Genomic DNA, 25389 nt, shown 5'->3' with positions numbered 1-25389 from the left:
CCGTTCCATCGGCGGCTTTGTCTCTTTGGGTTCAAGGTTCTCCAATGGCGATGACTTCCTACCCACAATCATACTGCTTATATGGCTTTGGCAATGATAGATCGATCGATTCGCTTGCAAATGATTTCTGCACAACGGAGCACGGAGCACGGAGCACAGGGGTAACAGGTAACAAACAATGATCGATCTATCGATCCCCTCTCTGAGATTCGAGGAGTTTGACTCACCTGCTCGGAGGTCTTTTGATCTTTTTAACGGTATTTTCATAATGCCCATAGAAGGCGTTCTTATTCGCTGCTTTTTTCTTTTTGCTACTCTTGGCCCAAAGTTTATTGCTCTGTTGTGTGTGTGTGGGAAAAACTTCGAGCGACCCTGATGATAGGCAATCTCGATAGAGTGCTGCAGCACCGATGAGATCACTCAGAATTAGCGATTGTCGATGACGATTGCTAACCGAAATGCATATCTGGAAAACTGAAATACATACAACGACTTCCGCTTGACTTGGAGTCAATGGTACTGAAAATGAAAATGGCAATAATGGCAACAAGTGCTCTGGAAATCCGAGTAGCTCCAATCCAATTAACCTAGTAACGGGGGCCATTGTTTGCCTTTTGCAACCATATGTTGAGACAATCGAGTATTTGTTTTCACTGATTTCACGTTAAAAATATTCCTTAGTAACTAAGTAAATGACAAAACATATCTTTCCCATTACTGTTTTTTAATGATAGAAAGCAATTTTTGAAAAATCAGCAATTAATTGCCTGTAGTAAATTATGAAGAGGTCTTGAGAGTTAATATATATATAATAATATATATATTTGAATATTATATTTATGTATAAGAGGAGTGAAATCGGTTAACAAAATGTTAGAATATTTTACTTTTATAAAATATAACATTTAAAAGTCGTAAACATAAAAACTTTGTTCCGTTTTTGGAGATATAGTTTAAGACGTACTAATTAGAGGGGGAAAAAAGATCATAAAACGGTTAAATACATTTAAAATGAGTTATTTCCTTAAATGGGCTAAAATGAACGGCTTGTTAATGATTAAGTTAAATAAGGGGTATGCTCTATAAGGTCAGGGTGAAGACTTCTGTTTGATATAATATTACGGTTCTAGGGCTTAGAGACATTTGGGTGAAACAGAAGAGAGAAGGCAATAACAGAATGGCTAGATGGGCATTTGGATATGGCCAAAAGTGGCGGAATTTGATGGCAAAGCCCCCCCAACCAAAAAAAAAAAAAAAAGCGAACCGAACCGAACTGGTTTTTGCTGTTGTTGTCGGCCAAAGCCAAAACGAATTTTGAATGTGGGTGAAGTTGTTAAAAATGTGGCAAACGCAATCGAGGTTAGCCAGAGCTTTGGCTATAGCGAGAACCCCCCCCTTCACCACCCCTCGGCCCTCCCACAATGATCTGTACCTACTTGGCGCATATTTAGTTATAAACTTGAATTAAGACTCTGGCCAAATTAGAGTCGATCTATGTGCGAGTCGAGAGCGACTATGGCCCCAAAGTGCGAGCGAGACTGACACAGTATTCGCTAGTTGCAAAAATAAGATACAGATGGGTTTACAGATGGAGATACAGATACAGAAACAGTAACAGAAGCAGAAAACAAAGTCCGACTCAGAACAAGCCGCAAACGTCGAGATCTGTTTGTCGCGCTTGTCCAATTTGTCCGATTTGGTGTGTTTCCTGTTTCGAAATGCCACAACACACAAAAAAAGCTACACGAGAAAAGCATTACGGGTTTTTTGTTCTTAAACTATCCAAATGACTGGTCCGTAAACAATCTACCAATTTTAAATGCTTATCTCCTAACCAATTCACACCATCGAAGAAAGTGTACAAGTCCTTCAAACTATCAAACTGATCTTTGGTATATGCTTCAAGGACTTATTTCGTCCAGTATTAGAATTCGTATAAATTTCCGAGGAGATAAACTATCCTTAAAATAAAGTAACTGCTGTTGAAGAGATTCTTTCTCAACTGGCTAACGATCGTCGCGCTTCCGTTTTTGAAAGAGATCCTTATCGGAATTTGGCGATGAGTGAGTCACCGAGTTACCGCAATCCCGACTCGTTTTCTCCAGTGAATCACAGATCAAGGATCACGAAAGCCCCTTTAACGTACAAAGAGATCATCACGGACGAATTATGATGCGTACTGGCGATGGAAATGAGGATCGCGGATGGGGACTTGAGGGGTTCTCCGCCACGCGGATCGTGCAAATTGCCTGGCCATGCCGGTCTATTTGGCTATTTGTCCACTTTCGGTTGGGGCAGCATTTGTTGTATGTGTGTAAATACGGAACATATGTAAATATTAATTTTATTAAGCAAACGTGACTGCAAGATCTCGAACCGACTTGGGGTTTGGACTATTGGAGTTTTTGTTAAGGCTTTTGGACTTGGCACATTGACGTTGCTGACACGACAACAAACTGTTTGCTTTTCATATTTGGCTTTTCGATTCACAATATTTAAGCTCGAAAAAGTAGTGTGTTTCCTTTGTTTCGGGTTTGTTATGGTTTTATTTTTTATTTTATTATTTTTTTGCGCACTGACAGAAGTTGACAGTTGCCATCGCTCACGCATCCCGTGCGTGGGAAACTCATAATAGGAAGTGGGTGGAAATGGCGGCCTTGCCTTTTAAATACCGGTCTGCGAGATTCATCTATTCCTTGTGGTCAATAGAAGCACGGCAAGTGTGACCAGATCAGGAGAAGATGCAATGCATTTTTTTAAGGAAGTACAGTTTCAACCAACAAAAGACACAACAACTCTATGCATATCTCCCCATTTATGGACTCCAATTTCAAGTCTAATGTTTCCGAATCTACAATTGCCGCGATGACTCAGTGAAATCAATCGATTGTTGTATTGATTGCCTTATTTGGACTCTATCCCACCAACTTCGCCCCCTCATCGCTGACCTTTGTTTATTCTGAATTTGGAAACAGTGCAGTTCCGAATGCCAATATGGCCAATATAGCCAATATAGCATAAGTGAGTTTGTGGCTTGTGCTGGTCACGCTTTCCAGCCATCCCTAGAATGGTCATTCGCAGTTAAGACTCGAACTCAACTCAACTCAACGCAACACAACTGCAACTCACGCCCCGCGAAAGATCTCAAATTAGTCAGCGACACTCCATAAATCAGGCACACTCATGGTAACCGAAAGGAAAACAATCGAGTGTTCCAGGTCCCCGGGTTCCATGTACATAGCCATGTCCCATGTCCAGTTCCACTTGGGGCAGCTGCCAATGTATTCGGGGTCCAAGCGATTAGCATACAATTTGTGGGGGGGCGGAGAGTGTGTGGTTAACACTCGCGGCCATAAATAATAATCGCTTGGGGTCTTTGGCTCGCAGGCTCCGGGAGTTCGGAGTAAAAAGAGCTAGGGGTTTCGGGGCTGCCAGTTGGTTCCCGTCTGGCAGTTGTCGGTACAAATTGCACCGTTAATAAAGTCAAAATCGGATTAGACACGGCCTACCGCCCCCTTTTTGTTGATCTTTTTTTCTTCTTATATTTGATTTTTTTTTTTTAACTCAGCTGCAAGTCAAGCCACCTGTGATATCTGTCGGTGATATTGCCGCGCGATATACAACCCCTTTACACTCGACTCGCGGGCCAGCGAACGAACGGCCCAGCCGATCGATTGGCCAGATATTTAATCTGGGCTGAAGCTGAAATCAAATGGCCAGCACAATAAATTCACCTCTAATGAATTTTGATTCATTTCCATTTGCTTTTGGCGCAAACAACTAAATAACACCGGTGATCAAACGGGACGGGATAGGGGGTCGAGATAGATAATATTGACCCATATATGTCAGCAAATCGGTGACAGTAGCCAAGTGATTCGATTCCAAACCTGGCTGGATTTTTCCACTTTTCCTGGGTCTTACCGTATGAAATAAATTTCTTACCAAACTTTAAATGTTTTTTACGTATACTTTTTCACATGTATTATGTGAGAACCAATCAAATGTTTTAGAACGTTTATCGTGACAAATTTAAAGCGCAACGGAATTCCTTTGAGCTTTGTAAGTCTCAAATGTTTGAAAAATTTATGGGTTTGCTGTGCATTGCTGCCATGCTCCTCCTCACTTGCATAACGTCACGTCGTTTTTGCTCTGGATGCACAACTTTCTTCGGGAACGTGCAATCGCTGCCCCCATTCGTCATTACCTTACGATTTTCATTCCCCCTCGCAATCAAAGAGCTGCGTGGCCATTGAAATCGATAATCATGTATTGGGTTAACCCAGAATTCATAAAAGAAGTTGTTTAAATGATGGCTTTTTCGAAAACATTTGTTTTTTGGTTTAATTTCCCGTTTTTAGTCCAAATTAAGGGAAGCTTGTGCGGTTGAAAATATGCCACATTTTTCGATTCGATGCCGTCCTAGTTCCGAATGGAGATACGGATACGGACTTGAGCTCCGCTTGCGGAAGTGCAGAGTTCTCTTACTCAACCGAAATGCCGAAAAAGAGAGCTGGCTTTATCTGCCCCCGTTGGGTTATCTACGTATAATTGGCGGCTGTGTGAGTGCCTCAATGTTTGGTCAATTAAACGCATTTGTTGGCTTTTTATCAAATTCAATTAGCCGACGACGAAAAGCAACAAAATGCCCAATATAAAATAAAAAAAAGCAGCGGAAATCACTCGGCAACAAAGTTGCTGCATGTGGATTACCGAAGGGGTGTACTCAAAAAACAAGAAACAAAAAACAAAACATTAAAAAATAAAGTCCATGCATAAGCAGCAAGAAGTTCTAACTATAGAAAATCGTATAATTAACTAGATAAATTGGCAAGCAATTGCCTGTACAGATCGTAAAGACAATTCGCTAATGATCGTCAGACAGCTAACGATCTCCTTTGGCTAATTGGCCCCGCAATTCGTGGACCCCTCTTCCTCGTTTTTCAGACCACCCTTCGTTCAAAGTGGCCATCATGTCGTAATTACGATCGTTGTTGGAACGATGAAGACATCACATTGCACTGCATCGCCTTCAGAATTGCTGGCCATTTAGAGAGATTTGCTTTGCTTTAAGACCGAACCCGAATCCGAAAGACCCCTTCTCTTTCCAGCGGAGTTTCAATTAAAGTTCCATTAACGCTTCGCGACACACACAATTATCAAAAATTATATTTATGCTTATGACATTTCCGGCAGTTCCCCCCCCCAGTGTTGGCCCGATCTTTTGCTGGTGCAAAATTTATGCCCCCTGTCTCTGAGTCATTTCATTTATTTCGAGACAGCGCAGACAGAAGATCAAAGCAACTTCATGATTATGCTGCACGCATATCCATCACCATATCGAGCACCCGCCTCGGGGTGGAGTTTTCTACGGGTCCATCGGGTCCATCGGGTCCACTGGGGACTAGAAGGGGAATCGTATATCCCAGACCCAGGGATCTGAGGCAAGGTGTGTGTGTGTGTGCAGGTGAGGCTGTGGCAGCCGGGACCGCTGTGTGTGGCTACAGTGGTTAGTGGAGTGGATAATCTGCACTTAAAACCGCGTCGATTAACTTCGTACTCTACTTACTAGCTCTAAAATCCCTTTATGCGGTCATTGGCAAGGATTTGAAATATATTTCTCCTCTAAATAGTGTAAATAAAATAGAGAGTACTAATTACCTGATTGGATTTATTGACTGTTATATGAACAGTAACAACCAACGATGTATGGATTCTTAGGATTGTTCTTGCTACAAAAAAAATACAAAATAGTCCACACACTCGAGAGAAACGTGTAGAGATCGCCGCAGCAGGAGTCCCCCAAAGGGGGCAAGGCGATTTCTTTGCCGATACGAATCCGCAAAACACAAAAAACAACAGAAAGAGAAAAAAAAAACGCAAGACACAACTGCAACTGCAACAGCAACTGCAACATCGGGGCAACAACACAAGTAAAGACAAATTGTCTACGGGTTGAGGTCTTGCTATTGGCCTCCAGCGTGACGATGTCGGGTGCTACTGGCGCCACTCAGCACCAACAAGCAAGGAGGGCCGAAAGGCAGCGAGGGGGCAGGGAGCAGGGAGCAGGGAGCTGTGGTTATGGCATGTGCCAACCAAACCAAACCAAGCCAAACCAAAACTGAACACAGAAAACAGAAAACAGAAAACAGAAAACAGAAAACAAAAAACCAAAAAGCCAAACCAAAGCGAGCCAAGCGAATAGAATTACGGATCAAAGAAAAGACCATACCATATACCATAATTTTTGAGAAAACAAGTAAGATAGCAGCGAAAAAAATAAATATATAAATATATAAATATAATAAAAATAAAATATACATATATAGAAAAATGGAATAATGTTATGTGAATATGTTGAAAAATGAATTTTTGTGTTCTTACATGATTTTATAGAAAGCAATCTAATTAAATTAAAAAAATATATATTAACAAATATTTGTGGCTGCTTAGTTAGCTATGCTTAGCTTTTCCATCCTTTTTTTTATACAAGCTTTTAGAATTATGCTAAACTAGTAATTGGCCACGCTCTTGGGTTGATTAACAGTTTTTAAATGCAGTAGCTTAATATCCAGCCAACTCATTAATGAAATCCTTTTGTTCCTCTTGCCTCATTATCCCTGCTCCTTGGGCTGTGCTTCATTTAAATTATGAACTTCTCGCAAATGCTTTCGGTTGAGCAACTAACCTGGCTCAATGAACCCCCGGTGACCCGGTTTTTTCCCCGGCAAAGTGCCGTTGGCCAGGTAAGAAGCTTTTTAGCCGAGGCATAAAAGATGAAATGGAAATCTGTCGAGCTCTTAGCACTTGGAGAGTGTCGAGAGTGTGTGGGTGGAATTGTGGGAAAGTGTGTGGATTGTTTTTTTTTTTCCTTCTTTTAACGATTTTAAGGCTTACCTTGCACAATGCAACGCCCGTGTCCAAGCGATCCATGAAATTCTCTGCATTGATGCTTAGTTCCGGATAAAGTGTGCTCAGCCATTCGGCCAGATCCTCCTTCATCGCCTCCAGATACTCTTCGCTGGATTTGAATGGCCTATATGGCCTTGCCTCCAACATGGCCATCCTGGAGTTTTTTGTGAATTTCCCTCAAAATCGATTTACTTCCCTTACCTTTCAGTTTTGATTTTCTGTTATTTGTATTACTATTATTTATATATCTATTTATTATTTGTTTTGTTTTTTGGATTTTCGGGCTTCCTTAGGAGTAGTTTGTCGTCGGGTTTTCGTTGCGATTTTGTCTGCTGTGCATCGCGTCTGGTTCGGATTAGTGTTTCGGTTTGGTTCGATTGTAAACTGCAAGAAACAAATGTACATAAATTACAATTTTAAATATTTTTCAGTCATTTCAGCGATTTATGTTGTGAAAAAGCAATATGTATTTCCCTAACCCCTTAACTGAAACTTTGGTGATTGATGATAACCAATCAGATTGCCAGCAAGTGGATAATAAATTGTAAAAATTGTTATACCAAAACGGCGTAAATTTATGATTGTGCCACTGCAGCTGACATAATTATGGTACTGAAAACCGCAGCAGCGGCAACAAAAAACCGCGTCGTCGACAACGAGCAACTGAAAGAGTTATACAAATAAAATCAATAAATAAAACATAAAAGTCGGTTACTTGAAAAAGCCTCTGACAAAACTAGCAGCAGCAACAAGAGTCGGCACCTCTACCTCTACAAAAAGAAATCAAGTTGGTATTGGGCGCCAGGTTAATGCCGTCACCCAAGTCCTCCTCGTTTCCCCTCCATTATTTTCAGGTCGATTTGCAGCGACTCATTAGCGGTGAGTCTGACTGAACTGTGAACTTCGGCGAGAAGGAGATTAATTCCGAAGAGGATGGCCAACCACCAGGTGCCAGCTGCTAACTGGATATCGCCAGACAAGGCCAGTCATAAAACTTATGGCTTATCAAGAGCGTTTATCGAATTATCGTTGCATAAGGATGCCGCAACAGGATCTGACCTTGGGCCATCAGAACAGGTTGCTGTTTCACTCACGCCTCCGCCCCTCATAAATCCTCCGATGGGATTAAGCCCTTCTCGAATATATCTCAGGATAAAACAAAAACACCTATGGTCTTTTAAGAAATTTAAATTCAATGAATTTGTGCACTTGTCACTAGGAATGTCACCATATGACATTGGCAAAAATAGAGACCACATCTAATTAAAAATTCTTATGCCGAAGCAGAATGAAATCCGCTCCTTTGCCACACCTGCTTCATAATTATTAGGCCAAGGGCCAAAGTCTTGTAGGACCGATCGGGGTAATAATAATACGCAATGGGTGAAAGAGTGGGAACAAAGCATTAAAAAATCGAAGCCCATTCGCATTGGCATTCCGCTGTTCGGCATTCGTTGTGTGTTTTAAATGTTTTGTGTGTTTAATTCGCATGGCTATTGGATCCGTTGATCCCCGGAGCTGTATTAAGTGCTTACGTAACCGCTGGTCTTAATTAAGGCGCACCGATTTGGCCACTTACGTGTTTTTTTCTCTTTGGTGATCAGGCGGATTCGGATTCGGAATCCGATTGCGATTTGGGACTCGGACAAGTACAAAAACCCATGTGTGTTGGCTAATTTGCTGGCCATTGACGATCGACAATACTGCAAACCTTGGGGGGTGCCGTTCGGGCAAATCCGCATCTCATCCCCTGGATTTCACTTTCCATACTTGCGAAAATCTTTTTGCCTAGATCGATCAATCTATTCATATGCCACGCCCCCTGCTGACCTGGGCCTGCAGAATGACCGAAAAGACGCTACGAAAACGCAAAGTCGCAAACTTTCGAGACAAACAAATATGCAAATGCTCGGCTAGCCTTTTGTTCGAATGATTAGCGGTATTTTTGAAAGTGAATTTAATTAAAAAATCCGCATCCAAAGACAGCGAATAAATGTATAAATAACACACACACATTTTGCATAGGATGCGTCGTCGGCATCGATTCGCATATAAGGCCTGTCCCATTCCATTCCAATCCAATGAGATCCGATCTTCTCCAATCGCCAAATCCGATAATTGAATGTCTCTATACTGCTTTTTTTTTTTGTTTTTCTGTTTTTTGGTCATAGTTGATTTTCACATTCGAAACTGTTACTAAAACTCCCCCGTATTTTCCACAATTCACTATGTTGTTTTCAAAACACTTCTCTGTTCTTATCTTGCCGAAGTTCCCAGGTCTTAGGCAATAGAGCAATTGAGTTCCCATATATATTTATTATCAGCCATTGCTGCAAGTTGTCAATTCAACTGTAAATTTGCTATCTTTAAAGGGTTAGTCTAGGGTTATTGGTTGCGGAATCATGGTTCCCAAAGATAACTTTTTCTTCTACAGACTAGTTTTATTACGACTGATTGTATTTATTCAATTATAACCTTACACCTTTGCGACTCGATTGTCATTACACGCTCTCAATTTCATTATGTTGCTGTTTTTTTCGTTAATTCTGTAAACTTGCTGCCAAGCAACAAGTGAACTAATGAATTTCCTTCAGCTTAAGGTATTTTTTTATTTTATATTTTTCCTTTACAATTCCGCTACTCTTGACAAAAATAAAGTGTGAATTGCCGAATGGCAGTAAAAGTGATTGAGAGTGTGAAGTGATAAGAGTAACAAAAGCTTATATCTTTGGCTTAGCCAACGGTGAGTATGGAAAATATGTTATAAAAGTAACGAAGTCAATCTTTTTGTTGCTGCTGCTGCTGCTGCTGGTGCTGTTGACTTTTTCAATTAACAATTACAAACCCCACGAGAGGTTTGGGTCATGCGATGGAGTTTCACAACGTTAAAATTGGGTGGGGGGTGGTATATCTATATACGACGAACCCAATAGAAAAACAATGCCAGATATAAGGGGTTTTCAAGTGTAAATGAAACAAGATATCAAGTATCTATTGCATCAAGAGAGACTCCTCTGGTTTTTTGCTGTAATTCGGCTTGATTAAAGCACTAGAAAAAGATTAGAAACAAACAAAATTAAAAATTGATTAAGCTATTGAAGGAAATTCGTCACTTTTCACTTTTAAATTGAAATTTTACAGTGTACCCCCAAGACAGTTCTCCCGAACAACTCATTCCCCATATTTTCCTTTTATGCCACCCAAACGTTCGATGACACTTGAAGCGATAATCGAAACGATTTCTTTTTGAGGCAACAACATTCAGCATTCAATGGCACTGCAGCTCACACTCCCACTCCCCATAGTCACCCCTTTGCCAGCCAGCTCCATCTCCATTTCCATCTCCATCTCCATCCACCATCGGCGAACACTCTCGACACCATCTGAACTTGATGCACTCGCATCTGTCAGAAATTTCAGTGTCGAATGTGGACCATGGACCATGATTTTGACAGTGCCCGTCTCTATATATGAAATGGATGCAGCTCTCCTCTGGTGGTTGGCCCGACTGTACTGTGAGTGCTCCCCATTCAACAACAACATTTCAAATCTTGTTCAAGTGCAAAAGTTATTTTCACAAGTTATTATCTATACATTTTCAGCCATTTGAGGCAACAATGGTAACACAGCACTCGAATGGAGTTGCCTCTCCCAAAGTTTCCCCCTTTTTCGTCCTCTTTTGCATACATATATGTATGTATGTATGTATGTATGTATGTGTGGTATATCCATGTGAATGTAGGGCTCCTTTTGTGGCCGTTCCCTTTGGGTTCCTTTGTCTGTTGTTGCACTGATGCATTGTCATCCACCCATCGGCGGCCCCATTGCATTCCATCCTATATTCATTCCATCATCGGGCGTCAGGCGTCGTTGCCATAAATGTCAGCACTATCCCTATTTCTCCTTATTTTACCCGCTCATTTGGTTAAATGCACTTGGCGGCGGCGATTTCTTTTTGACGCTTTGTCTTCGTTCCGTTTCGTCATTTACGGCTAAATCAATAGACGGCAAACAAAAGGAGAGCCGGTGTCGCCATTTTGCAGTTAAAAATCAAAAAAACAAAGAATGCAAATAAGTTTTAGCACAGAATATGGTGAATGAGACAGTGGTTTCAAATTTGGAAAATAAAAACTATAAATTTGCATACATATATTATAGTTTAAACTCCACAAAATAACCTTAAACAACGGCTTATTAATTATTATACCTATATTTTATTTACTGGGTAGAAATAAAGAATAAATGAGTTTATCAGCCTGAATGTATTATCCATTTTAAGGATTTGAACATGAGCTTTATGCTAAAATGTGTTTTTGATTTGGTGATTTGAATATATGTTTAAATTAATTTCTATTTTCAACATTATTTATCTATTTTTAAAATGAATTTATGATTTCTTTGGATGAATTTTTAATCTTTTCTTTCCATTAACTTGTACCATTTACCTCGTGGAGTATATGAAGTATGAAGTATAACATTTCTAACACTGCGGAACCACTGTATAAACTTTGCGCTCATACTGATATGTACTTATATATTAGTCAGATGGTGTTGGGGACTGACGGCGATGTCGCCTGACGACTGTATTGGAGTGTGGTGGAGTGGGTGGCGTGTGTGGGAGGACGACGACCTTGGAATAGCTGAGCACTGCGAGGGGACCAGCAGAGTAGGAGGCTACCAGCGAGCGAGTAAGGAAATTCACTGGCATCGGGCCAAAACTAAAGTTCACAAACTGACTCACCCAGAGCATTTAGTTAGTGGCTTAACACCAACAAAAGAAACATAAAAAAAAAATGAAAAGAAATAAGGTTTTTGTTTTTTTTCGTCTGGCCCTAAGTAGATCAAACTTCCACGCACACACACACACACATGTTAACCTTCTAGGGCCCCTATATCATTTGAAAGGGCAAAGAAACACAACACAAGAACTAAAGAACTGCAAATCAGCGGCAGCAACAACAAAAACTTGTCGCTGACTGACCGCTTTTTGTAGAAATGTCGCAGAAACTGAATTTACAATTTATTTTGCCTCCGTCTGTGTGTAAGAAAAGAACAAATTCAAACAAACAAAGACAAAGCTGCGACAAGCTAAGAATTCGAAACAAGAAACGCAACTTAAGCTGCGTAGGTTTCTTAAGTAACTTCAAATGTTTTGATTAGACTTTAAATGAAAGCAACAACAACAATAGCTAAGCTCCAAGTTGGAGTCGAACTCAAAGTCATTTGCGCAGTCGCAGCCGCGCAGTGTGGGTTGCCTCAAGAGCGAGTGAGAGAGAGATAGACAGACGAGAACAGAGAGGGAGGCAGCAAAAAGAGGGAGTAGAGGTGACTTTATTCGACTTTAAAGACAAACTGAATGACCTACGGCTAACGACATCCGAAAGGACAAGAATATCCCAAGGCATCTAAAAATATGTTGGTGCTACATGGTTTATAAATCTTTTGCTTACTGCCGTAGTAAAAGAATAAAGTTTAAGTTGGTAGGGTGTTCGGAAATCTTATCATTTGATTCACAAGTCAATGTGGGGATTACATTGAGCACTCCGATACCACACGAACACTGTGATCGTGATTTGGAATCTATACATAATATTGATATACAGTAGAATCCGGTTATAACGACTCTCAAGGGACCGACCATTTTTCGTCGTTATAACCGGAAGACGCACTAAGCAAAAGGAAGAAATAAAATTTTTTTTTGATTATTTTATGGTTGCTGTGTTTGTAATAGGTTTTTAAAATAAATCAAATTAATTTTTTAATTAAAACGAAAAATTTAATAAATTAAATTCAAAAACATAGGTTTTTCTAAATACTGAAAACTGAATGAGCTTATTATTGCACATATTGCATTTGGCAAATTAAAACATTCAGTTTTCTCGGAAAAAAAGCAGAAAAAACTAGAAATATAACGGGTCATTTCATGGAATAGGCTACAAGGTCTGCACCATGGCATAATAGGTACTACGAGACTACCTTGTATAATTCTACCATGGTCTGCACACGCAGTGTGACGTCGGCATTGCACTTCGACTCTCTCTCTCTCTCTCTCGCAGCAGCGTAGTTAAGGCGACAGCTAAAACTAACAGAGAGTTGTGCCAGTGCAAGATCCTTCGTGTCGCTGCTACGCACACAATCAAGGGTGCCGATCACTGACAAATTCATACATTTCTAACAGCGTGTTTTGATGCTTAAATTTGGAACTACGGTACTGTATTTTTTCCGGCACGACGCAATATCCGGTTAAATTTTTCAATTTTCTTGAAAAATTTCATTCTTATAAGCGGTTTGTCGCTGAAAGCGGAAACGCTCTAAGCGGAGGCCCTTTCATATAACTTTGTATGGGGACCAACCAAACCATTGAGTTTTCGTCGCAAAACCCGGACGGACACTATAAGCGGAGTCGTTATAACAGGATTCTACTGTATATGTATATACACATATTGTAAATATTTATTTCACGCCAAATGACGTAATGGCGGTAGCACTTCAGTGCGTTAAAGTGGGCTTTTGGCCAAGGAGAGAAATCGGTGGCAAGGTGGGACAAAAGCGGCGGTTGCAAGCGCTTTTCTGCCTCGCCACTTCTAATGTTTTTCTGTTTCTGCCCCGCCCACTGTCTGACTTTCATTAACCATGGCTTCAAGTTGCTGGCCTTTGTTGTTGCGTTCCGGCTGCTGTTTTACCTGATTCATTTCTCTGCCACAGTGATTCTTCAATAAGCTGAATTCGAAAAACCACATGTTTGAAGTTGGGTTAGGCTAAATATGGATCCGTAAAAAACCTACTGGATCCATTACAAAATATTGTTCTTGTTTTAACACAAAATTTGGTCAATACAAAAAAGATGTTCAGTGCATGAGAGGTTTGACTGTCCTTTTTTATTGTTAGCCTTCGTTGTTTTTGTTGTGTTGATGCTGCGAAGTTCTTGCTGCTGCACAACTCTTGCCTTCTCGCTCCAATTGCCGCCCCCCACCACTCGCCCTTTTTCCTTTACTCGCATGTTCACCTTTCGCTCCAGTGAGTGTGTATGTGTGTGTGTGTGTGAGTGAGACAAGCCTGAAGCGCAGCTTTCCGCTCTCTTCAGCACTCTCTTCTCCGCTCTTGACCTTGAACTTGCGCCAGGTTTACTTTTGTTTTCTTTTGGTCCCCCGCCATCACTTATGAGTTTTTTTTCTCTTTTATATTTTTGTGTGTCTTTATTGTTACCTTTCTTTTTGGGCCGGCCTAATCAGGCTTAATGCTGTCGCCATCTCGCTCGCAGTTCGCTCAAGAGGAGGGGGAGAAGGGGAGGGGGAAACCGCGTCTTCTGAGAACCCACCGAAAAAGGTAATTTTTTGCAGTATTTATGCAGAAATCGAATCGGTTCGATCTGTAATTTCTACGAGTATATGCAAACAAGATTTATATGCCCCGTCACAAATTCCAATTTTGCAGATTCTCGAACCCTTTTTCTTGATTCCCAGAAAGTCTAAGCCCGAAAGATGGCATGCGTGACCATATAAACGAATCAATCGGAGCCTGCATATGAAAAAGTGACAAATGTGTTATAATATCTTACGACATGCAAAGATTCTTCCAGGAAAGGATTAAGTTTTATTGGTTTCCTTCGATGAACTACATATATCTCTTACTAGTGCTTAGCTCCTTACCATCCGAATTCCGATTTTAAAGTGGCAAGTTGAGTATCTAATAATCTGTATCGGCATTTTTGTTTTCAATTCTAGTGAAATTTAGTTTTTTAATGCGGGACTTTAGCGTTACGATCGGGTGAGTTGTGGGAGCTGTCCGTTTTGAAGGCGATGGTGACTATCAAGTGACAATTGACATTGGCCAAGCGACAAACTCGGTGGGCAAGCGGTGTGACACAATTGCCATATATCTAATGACAGCAGAATATGCAGCGGAATAGCAGAAGCAACAACAACGGGCCAAGAACAAAAGTCGTTAAGATTTTGAAATGGAAACCAGCGAGTCCAAGAGCAAGAGCAAGAGCAAATCTCGGGGACTGGTGGACCAGCAGTCCGCGTAACTAGAACTCGACGTGGAACTTGAACTGGATCTGGACCTGAACATAATTGGCAATTGTCTGTCTGTCTGGTCCGTGAAGACCCCCAATGCTCCATCTCCATTTCCACTGCCATTTGCCAGTGCTAAGCTCTTTGGCCAGGTGAGAGTTATGCGTTGTTGTTAATTAGCCATTTACGGCCTGATTGCTGCCAGCCTCAACTCAAACTCATTGGCCCAGCCCCCGAGATTCACCGAGATCACCTGGTAACGAGGTCAAGACGCACACTCGCAGCAGGAACCAGGCCACGGCGAACAACTGGAGCACATAGCGGGGGAGAGCTGTGCGCATCCCTTGATCTAAATGCAAAAGCCCCCAAAGGCGTTCAAAACAATTGAGGATTGTGCAAAATCGTCCCATTGTATTGGCGAAAATTACTCGTTAGCTTTTAATTAGATTAATACGTAGACTATTAATCTTAGCTAAAGCGATTTAAACAGGAATATTTAATGAGTATAAATTGGTACTCCGATATCTGTGGGCCTGATAATTGCGAGACGCACTGTCTTTAGCAGAAGAAGAAGAAGAACTCCGCTGGCGGAGGGCATAATTGATATGCGACACGCACACGGCGATGGATGGATCACTCCAATTTATGCATCGAACGACCAGGAAAACAAATCCAAACTTCGAGTTGGACTTGGACTTTGTCTTCGCGGTGGACCTGGCCAGAAAGGAGTGGGAGATGATGATGGGGCGACTTTGAGGCGTTGATGTCAACGTGCCACCTCCATAAACAACTCAATCCGATCGTGAGTCTGGCCACGTTATTACGAATCGGTTCAATCAACTGCTGTTCCCCACTCTATGTACGAATGCCCCACACTCCTTGCTCCGCCGCTCCGCTCCGATCTGTTTTGATAGCAGGCACGTGATCGGCAGACGAAGCGCTGGCGAACCAAATCTGAAATCTGAATGGTGAATTTATGAATGGAGCGCTCCGCTCGGCTCAACTTGGAGCTCGGCTTCATAGTTTGCCTCGATTCAGTTCAGCATGGTTCTACGATGTGCGTGAGCATCTCTGCACTGCTAGAAATACTATAGTTGTAAAGAACTGAATATATTATCGAAGCCAAAACTTCGTCTTTAGGATTTTCTCTTCTATTCTTTTAGTGAACCCTACATTTCTAGGGTTCTGTTACTCCAAACTCGAACTTTCTCTTTCTCAGTGTAGCAGCTAGAAAGTTTCGCTTTCTATAGATTGCTTCTAGGAGGAGTCTGCAGACGAAAAGCAGGAATCGAGGGACTGAGCTCTTCTTGGGAGAAGAACGGTTGTTGTGCTCGGATGTATCTGAAGAAGTATCTTCGTAGCTGTATCTGTATTTTGGCACGAATGTCGCATGTTGCTGTTGTTGCTGTTGCTGTTGTTGCTGTTGCTGTTGTTGTCGCTGTCGTCGTCGTCGTCGTCTGACGCATTTGTCTGTCTGTCTCTGTGCGTGGCTTAACAACTTGAAATTGTGGCATAAACACGTTCTACAATTTCCGGCATGAGCGTTGGGCGTTTTGTTGTTTGTTGTCGACGTTGTTTTCTTGGTTTATTGGTTCCATTGATCATCATTATCCGCACACAAAACACACGTTTGTAGATCCCATCTCAGCAGAGGCCCACTGGGCGTTTGAAAAAGAAAAGAGTTCCTCCCTCCCCCAAAGGAAAGTGTGTGGTGTGGTGCCCTAAAAATACCCACCTCCCTTGGCTAGTGTCAATGATCCACTCGATCCACTCGAGCTATTTGGGAGTCTCGCTTCCCAGGGCTATTTATGGCTAACCTTGTGGCTCCAAAAACGCAAACAGAAGCGCAACACTAACTCAACGCCAAAGGTCTTTCATCTCGCCAGTGCAGGCGATATATTTTTGTGTCACTTTTAGAACAATTAATTAGTGTTTGTCTTTTTTTAGTCACGCATTCAACGAACGACAAACTTTGGAGAAGTCTGAGTCGCGACGAAACGATCGATCGATTGGCTGACCTTTGTCAGGGTTAGGGGGTACACACACGCACACACACTAACACATACACAGTTGGAGCAAAAAAAAAATAGACCCAATTGCTGCGCATGTGCGCACTTAAATAATAGTTAACGAAATTGAAAATAAATTCACTTTCGATTTAACGTTCGGCTTGGGGTTGGCAAAACGATTCAAATTAATTTATGACAGGCCCTTAAAGAGGGTTAGAGCAATTAAAACTCGATCGAACTGCGACCCAAGAAATTGGACGTGATGATGATGATCACGTCGAATCATTAAAACTGTCTGCCAAACAACATCGTTTTGTGATAATGATCCGGCAATCAAACGCAGGGCTTAAAACAAAACCGAACTCTTGTGAATGCCAAAGCCATGTCAAATGGCTCAAAACAAATGGCCTAGACCAAAAAGACAAATCTCCAGATCCAAAAGACGCTGAAACGCACAAAAATCTTGGGCCAGTTTCAATTTCAAAGATTTCGTAATTTAAATTTTAAGTGGATTGGAAACTGTCACAAGCCCCTCCACCACAAACCTCTCAAAACCGAAAAAAAAAAAAAAAAGAAAACACGAAAAACACAGCAGGTGATCAACAGGCGGGGCAACTCGAGGGGTGCCTGCAATCAATTAGTTTTTCGATGATGTTGGCCGAGTCGAAATTGAGTCCATTGCACGATCATTATACAAGATGATCGCATTATCGACTCAACTTTGACACACTGCGAAAGAGACGGGCACAAATTACACGGATATGAACTTGTGCGGATCAATTAAATGACATAATTGGATCCGTTTTAGGTGATCGACAGTCGTTGATCATTGAAAATCCCCAACAAGATCCATTTTGGGAATCAATGTTGGAGCAAATCGATTATGAGACAATAATTGAAGTCAGGGACTAATGGTAAAGCAGTCAATAAGTTTAATTAGTACGGAGGATATATAGTATATTAAATGTGATACGTGAGATGTGATCTATGTATTTGTATATACTTTTGTTGTTTTTTTTTTTCTATTTCTCTGCATATGATCTGGTACCATAATACCGCTCAGGTCCATTCATTTTGCTTTGCAGCCACAGTTCCTGGTCAGTGATCAATGATCTCACTGACATAATGGTCGTTGCCATTTCAGTTTCTATTGATCTGCTGTTTGGTTTCGCTGATCCCTTCAAGGCTTTGTCTCATTTCTGCTGTTAGCTGGTAGCTGGTAGTCAAGAGAGAACGAACCGAACACAATTGAACAGAGTTCATTGGCATCTCAACGAGCGAATTTCATTGATCAAAGTTTTCAGCGCTCATTTATCACGCTTTCAAGGCGTTCCTTTTCGCTCCAGTTCACAGATAGCCACAGAAAGATGGATAGATAGATAGATACTCCCACCCGGCAACCCGGCAACCCGGCAAAGAACGACCCACGCCTCCCTCTCTCTGCAGATCGATCTTTGGACATTGGTCATAGACCATACCATAGATCAGCAGCAACATTTCCGCATTGGCAATCGGTTATTCGAGCACTCGAACACTCGAACACACTCGAGTGTATCTCAACTCGAAGCCTTCGATCATTTCCAATTCGCATGCAAAGCGGTGCGCATTCTAAAAACGATCGCCGATCGCTTGACCAACGCCCAGTGCATTATTATCATTATTGTTCCGTCATATTTCACTGGTAAATTGCGATCGTTAATGGTGACAGGAGAGGCGACAAAGGCATCGGCGGCGCCACCATTTCCCCATCTTCCCCATCATCGTGCCCCTCTAAAAAAAAAAAAAAAAATATCTTTACATTAACAATGCGAGATGCGAAATAAATGTGCTCAGCTAATCGATTAATTGCCACGGCAGCTACAGAAGCACTCAACTCAACGATTGCCTGGATGAATATACACAAATATCATCAGACTTTCTGCCTGGGAATATGGGAATAGTGCTTACTGGAGGAACTGGAACCCCCTGGGGGTAGGTAGGTGTACACCATAGCTCGCGCAGGGAAATGTCGTAACGAATGGACGCCGGAATGGGCCCAAACGAATTGCGCAGCCGATAAATGAACAAAGAATTCGCAACGCCCACAAAATGAGGCGGAACATTTAGAACAGGCGGGGTACGTGTGGCATAACTAAAGTGGTAGCAAGCGGTGAAAGTCCTTCTACAAAGGTGGCTAGAAAAGGATTTTGTTCGACTGCAAAACCAGATAAGGATACCATGATTGTGACTTCTATAAAAATTTATTTATTTATTTATTTACAAGAAATATGCGTACACAAGGTACAAGGGTAACTGTTATATCGTATATTTTATTCTTATTAAAACTCATTTACATTTTATGGTGAAAGAACAAGAAGTAAAAACAGGGATGTATTTTCAAAACGATAACTATCGCAAACTAAAAACTATCGACTATTCATTAATGTGATTCCTTGAACTTAATACATAACAGTAACTTACTCAAAAGGAGTGAATGCTATGCTATATCAAAGAAAATTAAAGGAAAACTGAATAAGGAATAAGGAAAATCAGTGCAACAAGAGTGCGAGTTAAGAAGATTAGGAAAAGAATGCCGACAAATCGCATCATTTCACCCTCGCATTTTCCATTGGAGAAATCCTAGGGCTTTTCCCCTCGTCGAGTTTTCCTACCCCTTACTGGCATTTTGTTCATCATTTGGCCATATCTGTCAACATTCGTCGTCGGGTAAAAATAAAGACGTTTTTTTTACTGCAACCCCCACCCCAAATAAAGTCACAAATAAACACTTGAGCCTTGCAACATACGTTGCTTGCCATGTGCAATGTGCAATGTGCAATATGCAACATGCAACTGCAACCGGATGGAGCAACTGGAGGCAACTGTACGCCGGGATGGATATGGTGGATACCACGGGGAACTGGGTGGGGGTGGTGATTACCGTTCGGGGACACATCACTTTTATTGCACTCACTCACTTTAGTTTCAAGTTGTTGTTGCTGCTGCTGCAGCTAAATGGAATTATTTATGCAAATTTTATGCAATGCAAATGTGAGTAGCCGGAGAAGAAGAAGAAAAAAAGGCATTTTATATTGATAACAAGCATACGAGTGCATCTGTGTGTATCTATACACTGCGGAAAAATATTAAAACCATAAATAAATATCTTTGAAATTCACAGCATCATTTTAGTTTTCTATGAAAGAACTCCAATTAATTGAACTAATTTATTTTGAGCAACATTTTCTCTCTGTGTGAGTACTTGTTTCTTAGCCTCCGTGTGTGTGTGTGTGTGTGTGTGTACTTAATGCACTTTGAGTAAGTTGGTTATACACCTTTTTTTCATTTGCTGTTTTTGCAATTTGAAACGAATCGAAATCGTTGGACTTCCATGAGGGGCGGCTGAAGGAGGGGGCGTTCACTGTCGGCATTTTGTCAAAGGTAATTCATAGTTGTTTTTTGTTGCAGCGACATTGACAGGTTGCAATTGTTGTTGTCGCTGTTGTTGTTGTTGCTGTTGTTGTTGTGGCGTTGTTGCTGTTCTTGAGTTGCGCATGCGCAGAGAATTTCAACAAAAAAAAGCATAGATAAAGCAACCCCTTCCACCCTCATCACGAACACCCACGGACATGTCTTGGCATAATTAAACAAATCTGCGACAACAAACAGACATGAGCAAGCCATTAACCCATTACTGACCTCAAAACCGGTCACCTATCAACACTCGCTCCGCGTTCACCTTGTTAATTAATGCGAAAAACAACAACAACCAAAACAAATTGGAAAACGCACTAAAAGGCTTCGATGAGGAGAAGAGGGGGGGGAGCGGGGTGAGAAGTTGTCAAAGTTGGAGCCACTAAGAGCCCAAACTTTCAGGGCCATCAACACTCGGATGGAAAATCTTAGTCATTGAAACTACATATCGGAAAACTTAATATTGGCTTAAAATAATTTAAAAGTTGATTAAACAACAGAGAAGAGATTTAATCTAACTAATAAACAACTTTGTAGTGCAAAAAACTTTAAAATTTATAAGGTTCTCCAAAGATGGCAATCAATGATCTAAGAAGTTGGCATCGAGGTAGCAGGCCTTCTAAATACGTTTGCCATCCATCAATCTTAATTAAGCTAATCACAGAGAACAGCGTAGATCAAAGATTTGAAGCCATCACTTTTCATACTAGAAAAGAATGCGGATTTTAGTCACGCAAGGGGCAACCTTTAAAGACTCGGTGAAACCAAGATAAATATGTTCTGTTAGATGTTCCCCTCAAAATAGCGAAACATACATAATGAATATGTTTAATAGAATGAGCTAACGAAATGCAATAAATAAAATCAACTGAGCTGTGTTCAGCTACTGTACCATATGCATAAAGAAATTACAAACCAGACACAGGCGTTCAACGATAATTTTCCGACAATTGGAATGGAGAAGAACGAGGCTCTACAAGCTGTGAAATATATCCATATATATATGGATACCAATCACATATGCAATTGAAACTGCAACTACAAAGAATACCTCTCGTATTGAAGATCTAACAAGACGATTTTGAGGTGGATTGGGGGGGAAATTTCTAATGGGGAAAGGGGGTGGTTGGGCTGAGGTTAAGGGCTGAAAAGCGAAAACCAATAAACTGCATGGCCTGCTCAATTGGAAAATATTTATGTGCGGAAATTTTCCCCGTTCGCGCTTGAGCGGTTCCGATATTGCTTGGGCCTGGCCCTTTCTGCATTTCCCTTTTTCCCTTTTCCCCCACATCTTTACCTTTCAACAACCGGCGTATTTTATTTATTTTTATTATTTTTTTTTTTTTTTGGCACACAAGGAATGCACCCAGCAAGGAATTCAAGGGAGAGCACTGAACGATGTCCGCATCGTTTTGTCCGACATGCGATACATTAGAAGCCATTTGGGAATGGGGAAATAATAAACAGTCTCTTCACACCGAAGATAGAGTGCCCTACGGGAATCGGGGTACTACACATATGGAAACAATTTGTAGATTTTATTAACTTTTAAATTTAACCTAGCCGTAATTGAAAAATGTTAGGGAACTTAGAACCAACCTTAACACCCTTTAAAATCGGTGGGCACCAATCTCTGAAATCTCTTAAATGTTAGAGTATTAAATCAGAAATGTGAAAACCAAAGGGAGATGAAAAAATCATTAAAAAGAAAAGGGAAAATTCTTTCAGTCGGTGCTGAAAGGTAATAAATAAGCGCAAGATGCGGACACGTGTGCCGTTAATCCAACAGAAGCTATATCTGCAGAGCAGAGCCAGAACTCGGGAGCGAAACTCCTCGCCGCCGCGTTCCTTGAAAATCCCCCCAATGGCAATCCCCGGCAGCAGCCACGCATGGTGCATCGTTCTAATTAACGTCACAAAGACGGAAAGAATCGGGGAACTGGGAACTTGGGAACAGGGAACTTGGGAACTTGGGAACTGGGAACTTGGAGGGCATACAAAAAGATGAAAGGGGGCCGGAGGGCGGAGGGCGGAGGGCGGGGCAGCTGCATGCATATAAATCCGTATATATAGATTTATATATATATGGTATACGCCTTGCCCAGCCTCATGAATTGCCATTCACATTTATATAGGGGTTAGGTCTCCGACTTTGACATCAGCTTCCAGCTTCTACAATCGCTGACTGCATTTCCATCCCCACTTCCACTTCCACTGCCATTTCACTTCCACTCCTCATCAACCAAGACTCTTCATTCTTTTCCCAATTAGGGATACGCACATAAACAGGAGCTGGAAAGCATTCAATGAATCGGATTGATCCGAGAAACCGAGGCTGGGCAGTTGAATTGGACATCTTTAGATGTGGGAAAGGGGATAATAAAACCCCTATTAATATCCAATTGCGTTTCGAGAATACAAAGATTATTTAAAGCTATCCATCGCAACTGTTTAGCTTAGTTTTTGACCCGACATGACCTGAATCAATGAGGCCCCAAGCCAAAGACCAAAAACTGGGACGACAGCGACAACTTCTTGTCTGATTTCCACTCAAATGAAGTTGTTTGCCGTGTGTTTACGCCCACAGCGAAAAAAAGATACAGATAGACAACTTCAAATACAAATACGAGTAAAAATGTAAATACAAACAGCTCGCTCGGGAGTTTGGCTGGCTGGCAAGATGGATTGGCTCGCGATGGGACGGACTAGGGCTAGGTTCGAAGTAGTCTGCTAGACAAGATGATGATCGCGAATGGGGGGGGGGGGTCTGGGTCTAGAGATGGGGATGGGCTACTAACCTTGACCCAATAGCAAGTGCTTGGTATGCGCTGAAAGCGTGCTAATTGCAAAGACTTTTCAACACGATCCAATCCCAGGCACCAACAGCCACATGATGGAGTCAAGTGTAAACACAATAAAAACACAGAGATGAAGCAGATTCAGATACAGATACAGATACAGATACACATTAACCGATACAAGCTGAAAGATATGGCCAAAGCAGCAGCAAATAAAGCTCCTCAGTCAATACAGAAAGTTGTGTTTTTGTTTGGTCTTTGCAAATGAAGAAGATCTTCCCCAAGCAGAATCAACAATTCGTATGGTACATATCTATCTATATCTATGCCCTGGATGTGTACATCTGGCCAGATGCACTCGTAAACTCCATTCCTCGACATATCCAGGCAGGTAAACACCGGGCCAAAAGTTTTCTAGCAAAAGCGAACTGCAGTCCCAAATCAAAATTGAACTAAATTCGTACGCTAACACCAGAGATAAGATAAAATAACTCTTTGGCAGGAACAGAGAGCTAATGCCTCAACTGTTTGTGCTTCATTCACTTTGCCATATGGTGTTTTTGTTTGCGTAGTGACTGCGGCTTGATAGATGGATGACACAACCCCAACACCGGATGTTAGATAGGTCTTCAAAGGAAAGGAAGGGGTATACGAGTAAGAGGATGGAAATCCACTTTGCTTCAGTTTCTGCCATTGATATGTGGGGTTTGGGTTTTTCTCTATAACTTCAGGATTTAAAAAAAAAAAAAAAAAAAAAAAAAAAAAAAAAATATTTGGCGTTAATTTCTAATTGTGATTAATCTCCTCGAACATTTATTCTTACTTCCTTTTGGGTTCTTTGGGTGTTTCCCAATACTCTGTTGCGATTCTTCCCCGAAATTCTCCATTATTTATTTGTGATAATGGCCAACTTATGGTTTAATCTCTGTTGAAATCATATTTTGAGGCCTTAAGATCCCTCAATTCACCATAATAGAATTTAATAGGGCTTCCCCCACTCCCTCGCAGTCATGGCAATCTCTTAATCCAGCACCTCTATAATCTTTCCTGCTCTCTGGTCTGGGATCTTCCCACCGTTCTCACATCGTTAAATGGAATTCCATTCATGATCTCCCATTGATGGGAGCAGCGCGCAGTTAGGGTTTCATTTTGTCAAATGGAAAGTTGGCCAAATGCAAATCGCTGGCCATAAAATATCCATAAATAGTTTAAATTAAATGATCTATCTAGCGTTCGGTCAATCAAGGTACGAGGTTTCTGTTTTTTTTAGGTGGGGATCCGGGGAGCTAAGGCAGCGGGCAGCAAAGCGATCGTAAAAATCTTGGATGATCTTTTAGCCAAGAGGGCAGGGCACGCGGCACGCTTCGGTTTTACGATCGGGGCCAATCAGGGGAATGACGAGCACGCAGCTAACTTGAAAAAAATTATCCCCTGCAGCTAGGCGATCGTAACGAGAGACGCGGTGTCCCACACACGCAGCCTGAAGATCACCGATCTACTACAGATCACAGAAACCAAAAACCCTATAGCCCCGAACCCCGAACCCCAAAAACCAATCAGGCAATCGTATGTTACTAAATTTGGTTACAAATTATGCACAAGACAATGGGGATGCCGACGATCAGGGGTGATCAGATCGAATCAATGATTCAATCGGAGCCGAGTCGTTTGATCTAGGCATTCCGCCTTGATGGATGATCACCTTTAGCAGGAAAGGAGTGTCGAGTCATGGGTATTTGGGTACCGAGCTCGATCACCCATCCTTTGCCCCAGAATGATCCTTCAGAATCTCCCGACAACAAAGAGCCCTAAAAAAAAGAGGGATAAGCCGGGGAACAAAACCGAAAGAAAGAAAGAACGACGCTGAATGGCAGTGATTTCAGATTTCCTGGCTCAAGTGGCCAAGGACGAACTGATCGACACTTGACACACTCGGACTTGATGGACTTGCTAAATCTCGGAGAATAGACCTCCACAGCACAACCTCAAGTGAGTCTCAAGTGCGAAAGAGCCGCGAGTTTTGAGACTTATGAGGTAACCCAAAACAGCAAATTAAATGTCGGGGGTTTGAAGTCAGAGAGGCGGAGACCCGACATTGACATAATGATTCTTGGCTGACTTGGGTTTCGCCGTCCCGGTTCCGGCCAACAGTTTTTGACTGCCATTTGAGCCATCTAATGAGCAACAAACAACAAACAGCCA

The 25389-nt window shown here is 41.6% G+C and overlaps 1 protein-coding gene across 2 annotated transcripts in view; it reads right to left on the bottom strand.

Moving 5' to 3' along the window:
* The window catches only part of LOC108097177 (GAS2-like protein pickled eggs), a 45825-nt gene that overhangs the window by 11597 nt on the left and 8839 nt on the right, over positions 1–25389 (bottom strand). For both annotated transcript variants that reach the window (XM_017199315.1, XM_017199316.2), the window contains exon 3: positions 6898–7296. In XM_017199315.1, the coding sequence (XP_017054804.1) occupies positions 6898–7065 (168 nt within the window). In that variant the 5' untranslated portion in view covers positions 7066–7296. The remainder of the gene's footprint in view (positions 1–6897; positions 7297–25389) is intronic.

This window comes from Drosophila ficusphila, unplaced genomic scaffold, assembly GCF_018152265.1.
Source record: "Drosophila ficusphila isolate 14025-0441.05 unplaced genomic scaffold, ASM1815226v1 contig_198, whole genome shotgun sequence".
Taxonomy (NCBI): domain Eukaryota; kingdom Metazoa; phylum Arthropoda; class Insecta; order Diptera; family Drosophilidae; genus Drosophila; species Drosophila ficusphila.
Note: the sequence above shows the minus strand (reverse complement) of the source record. Positions and strands in the feature narration are given on the sequence as shown.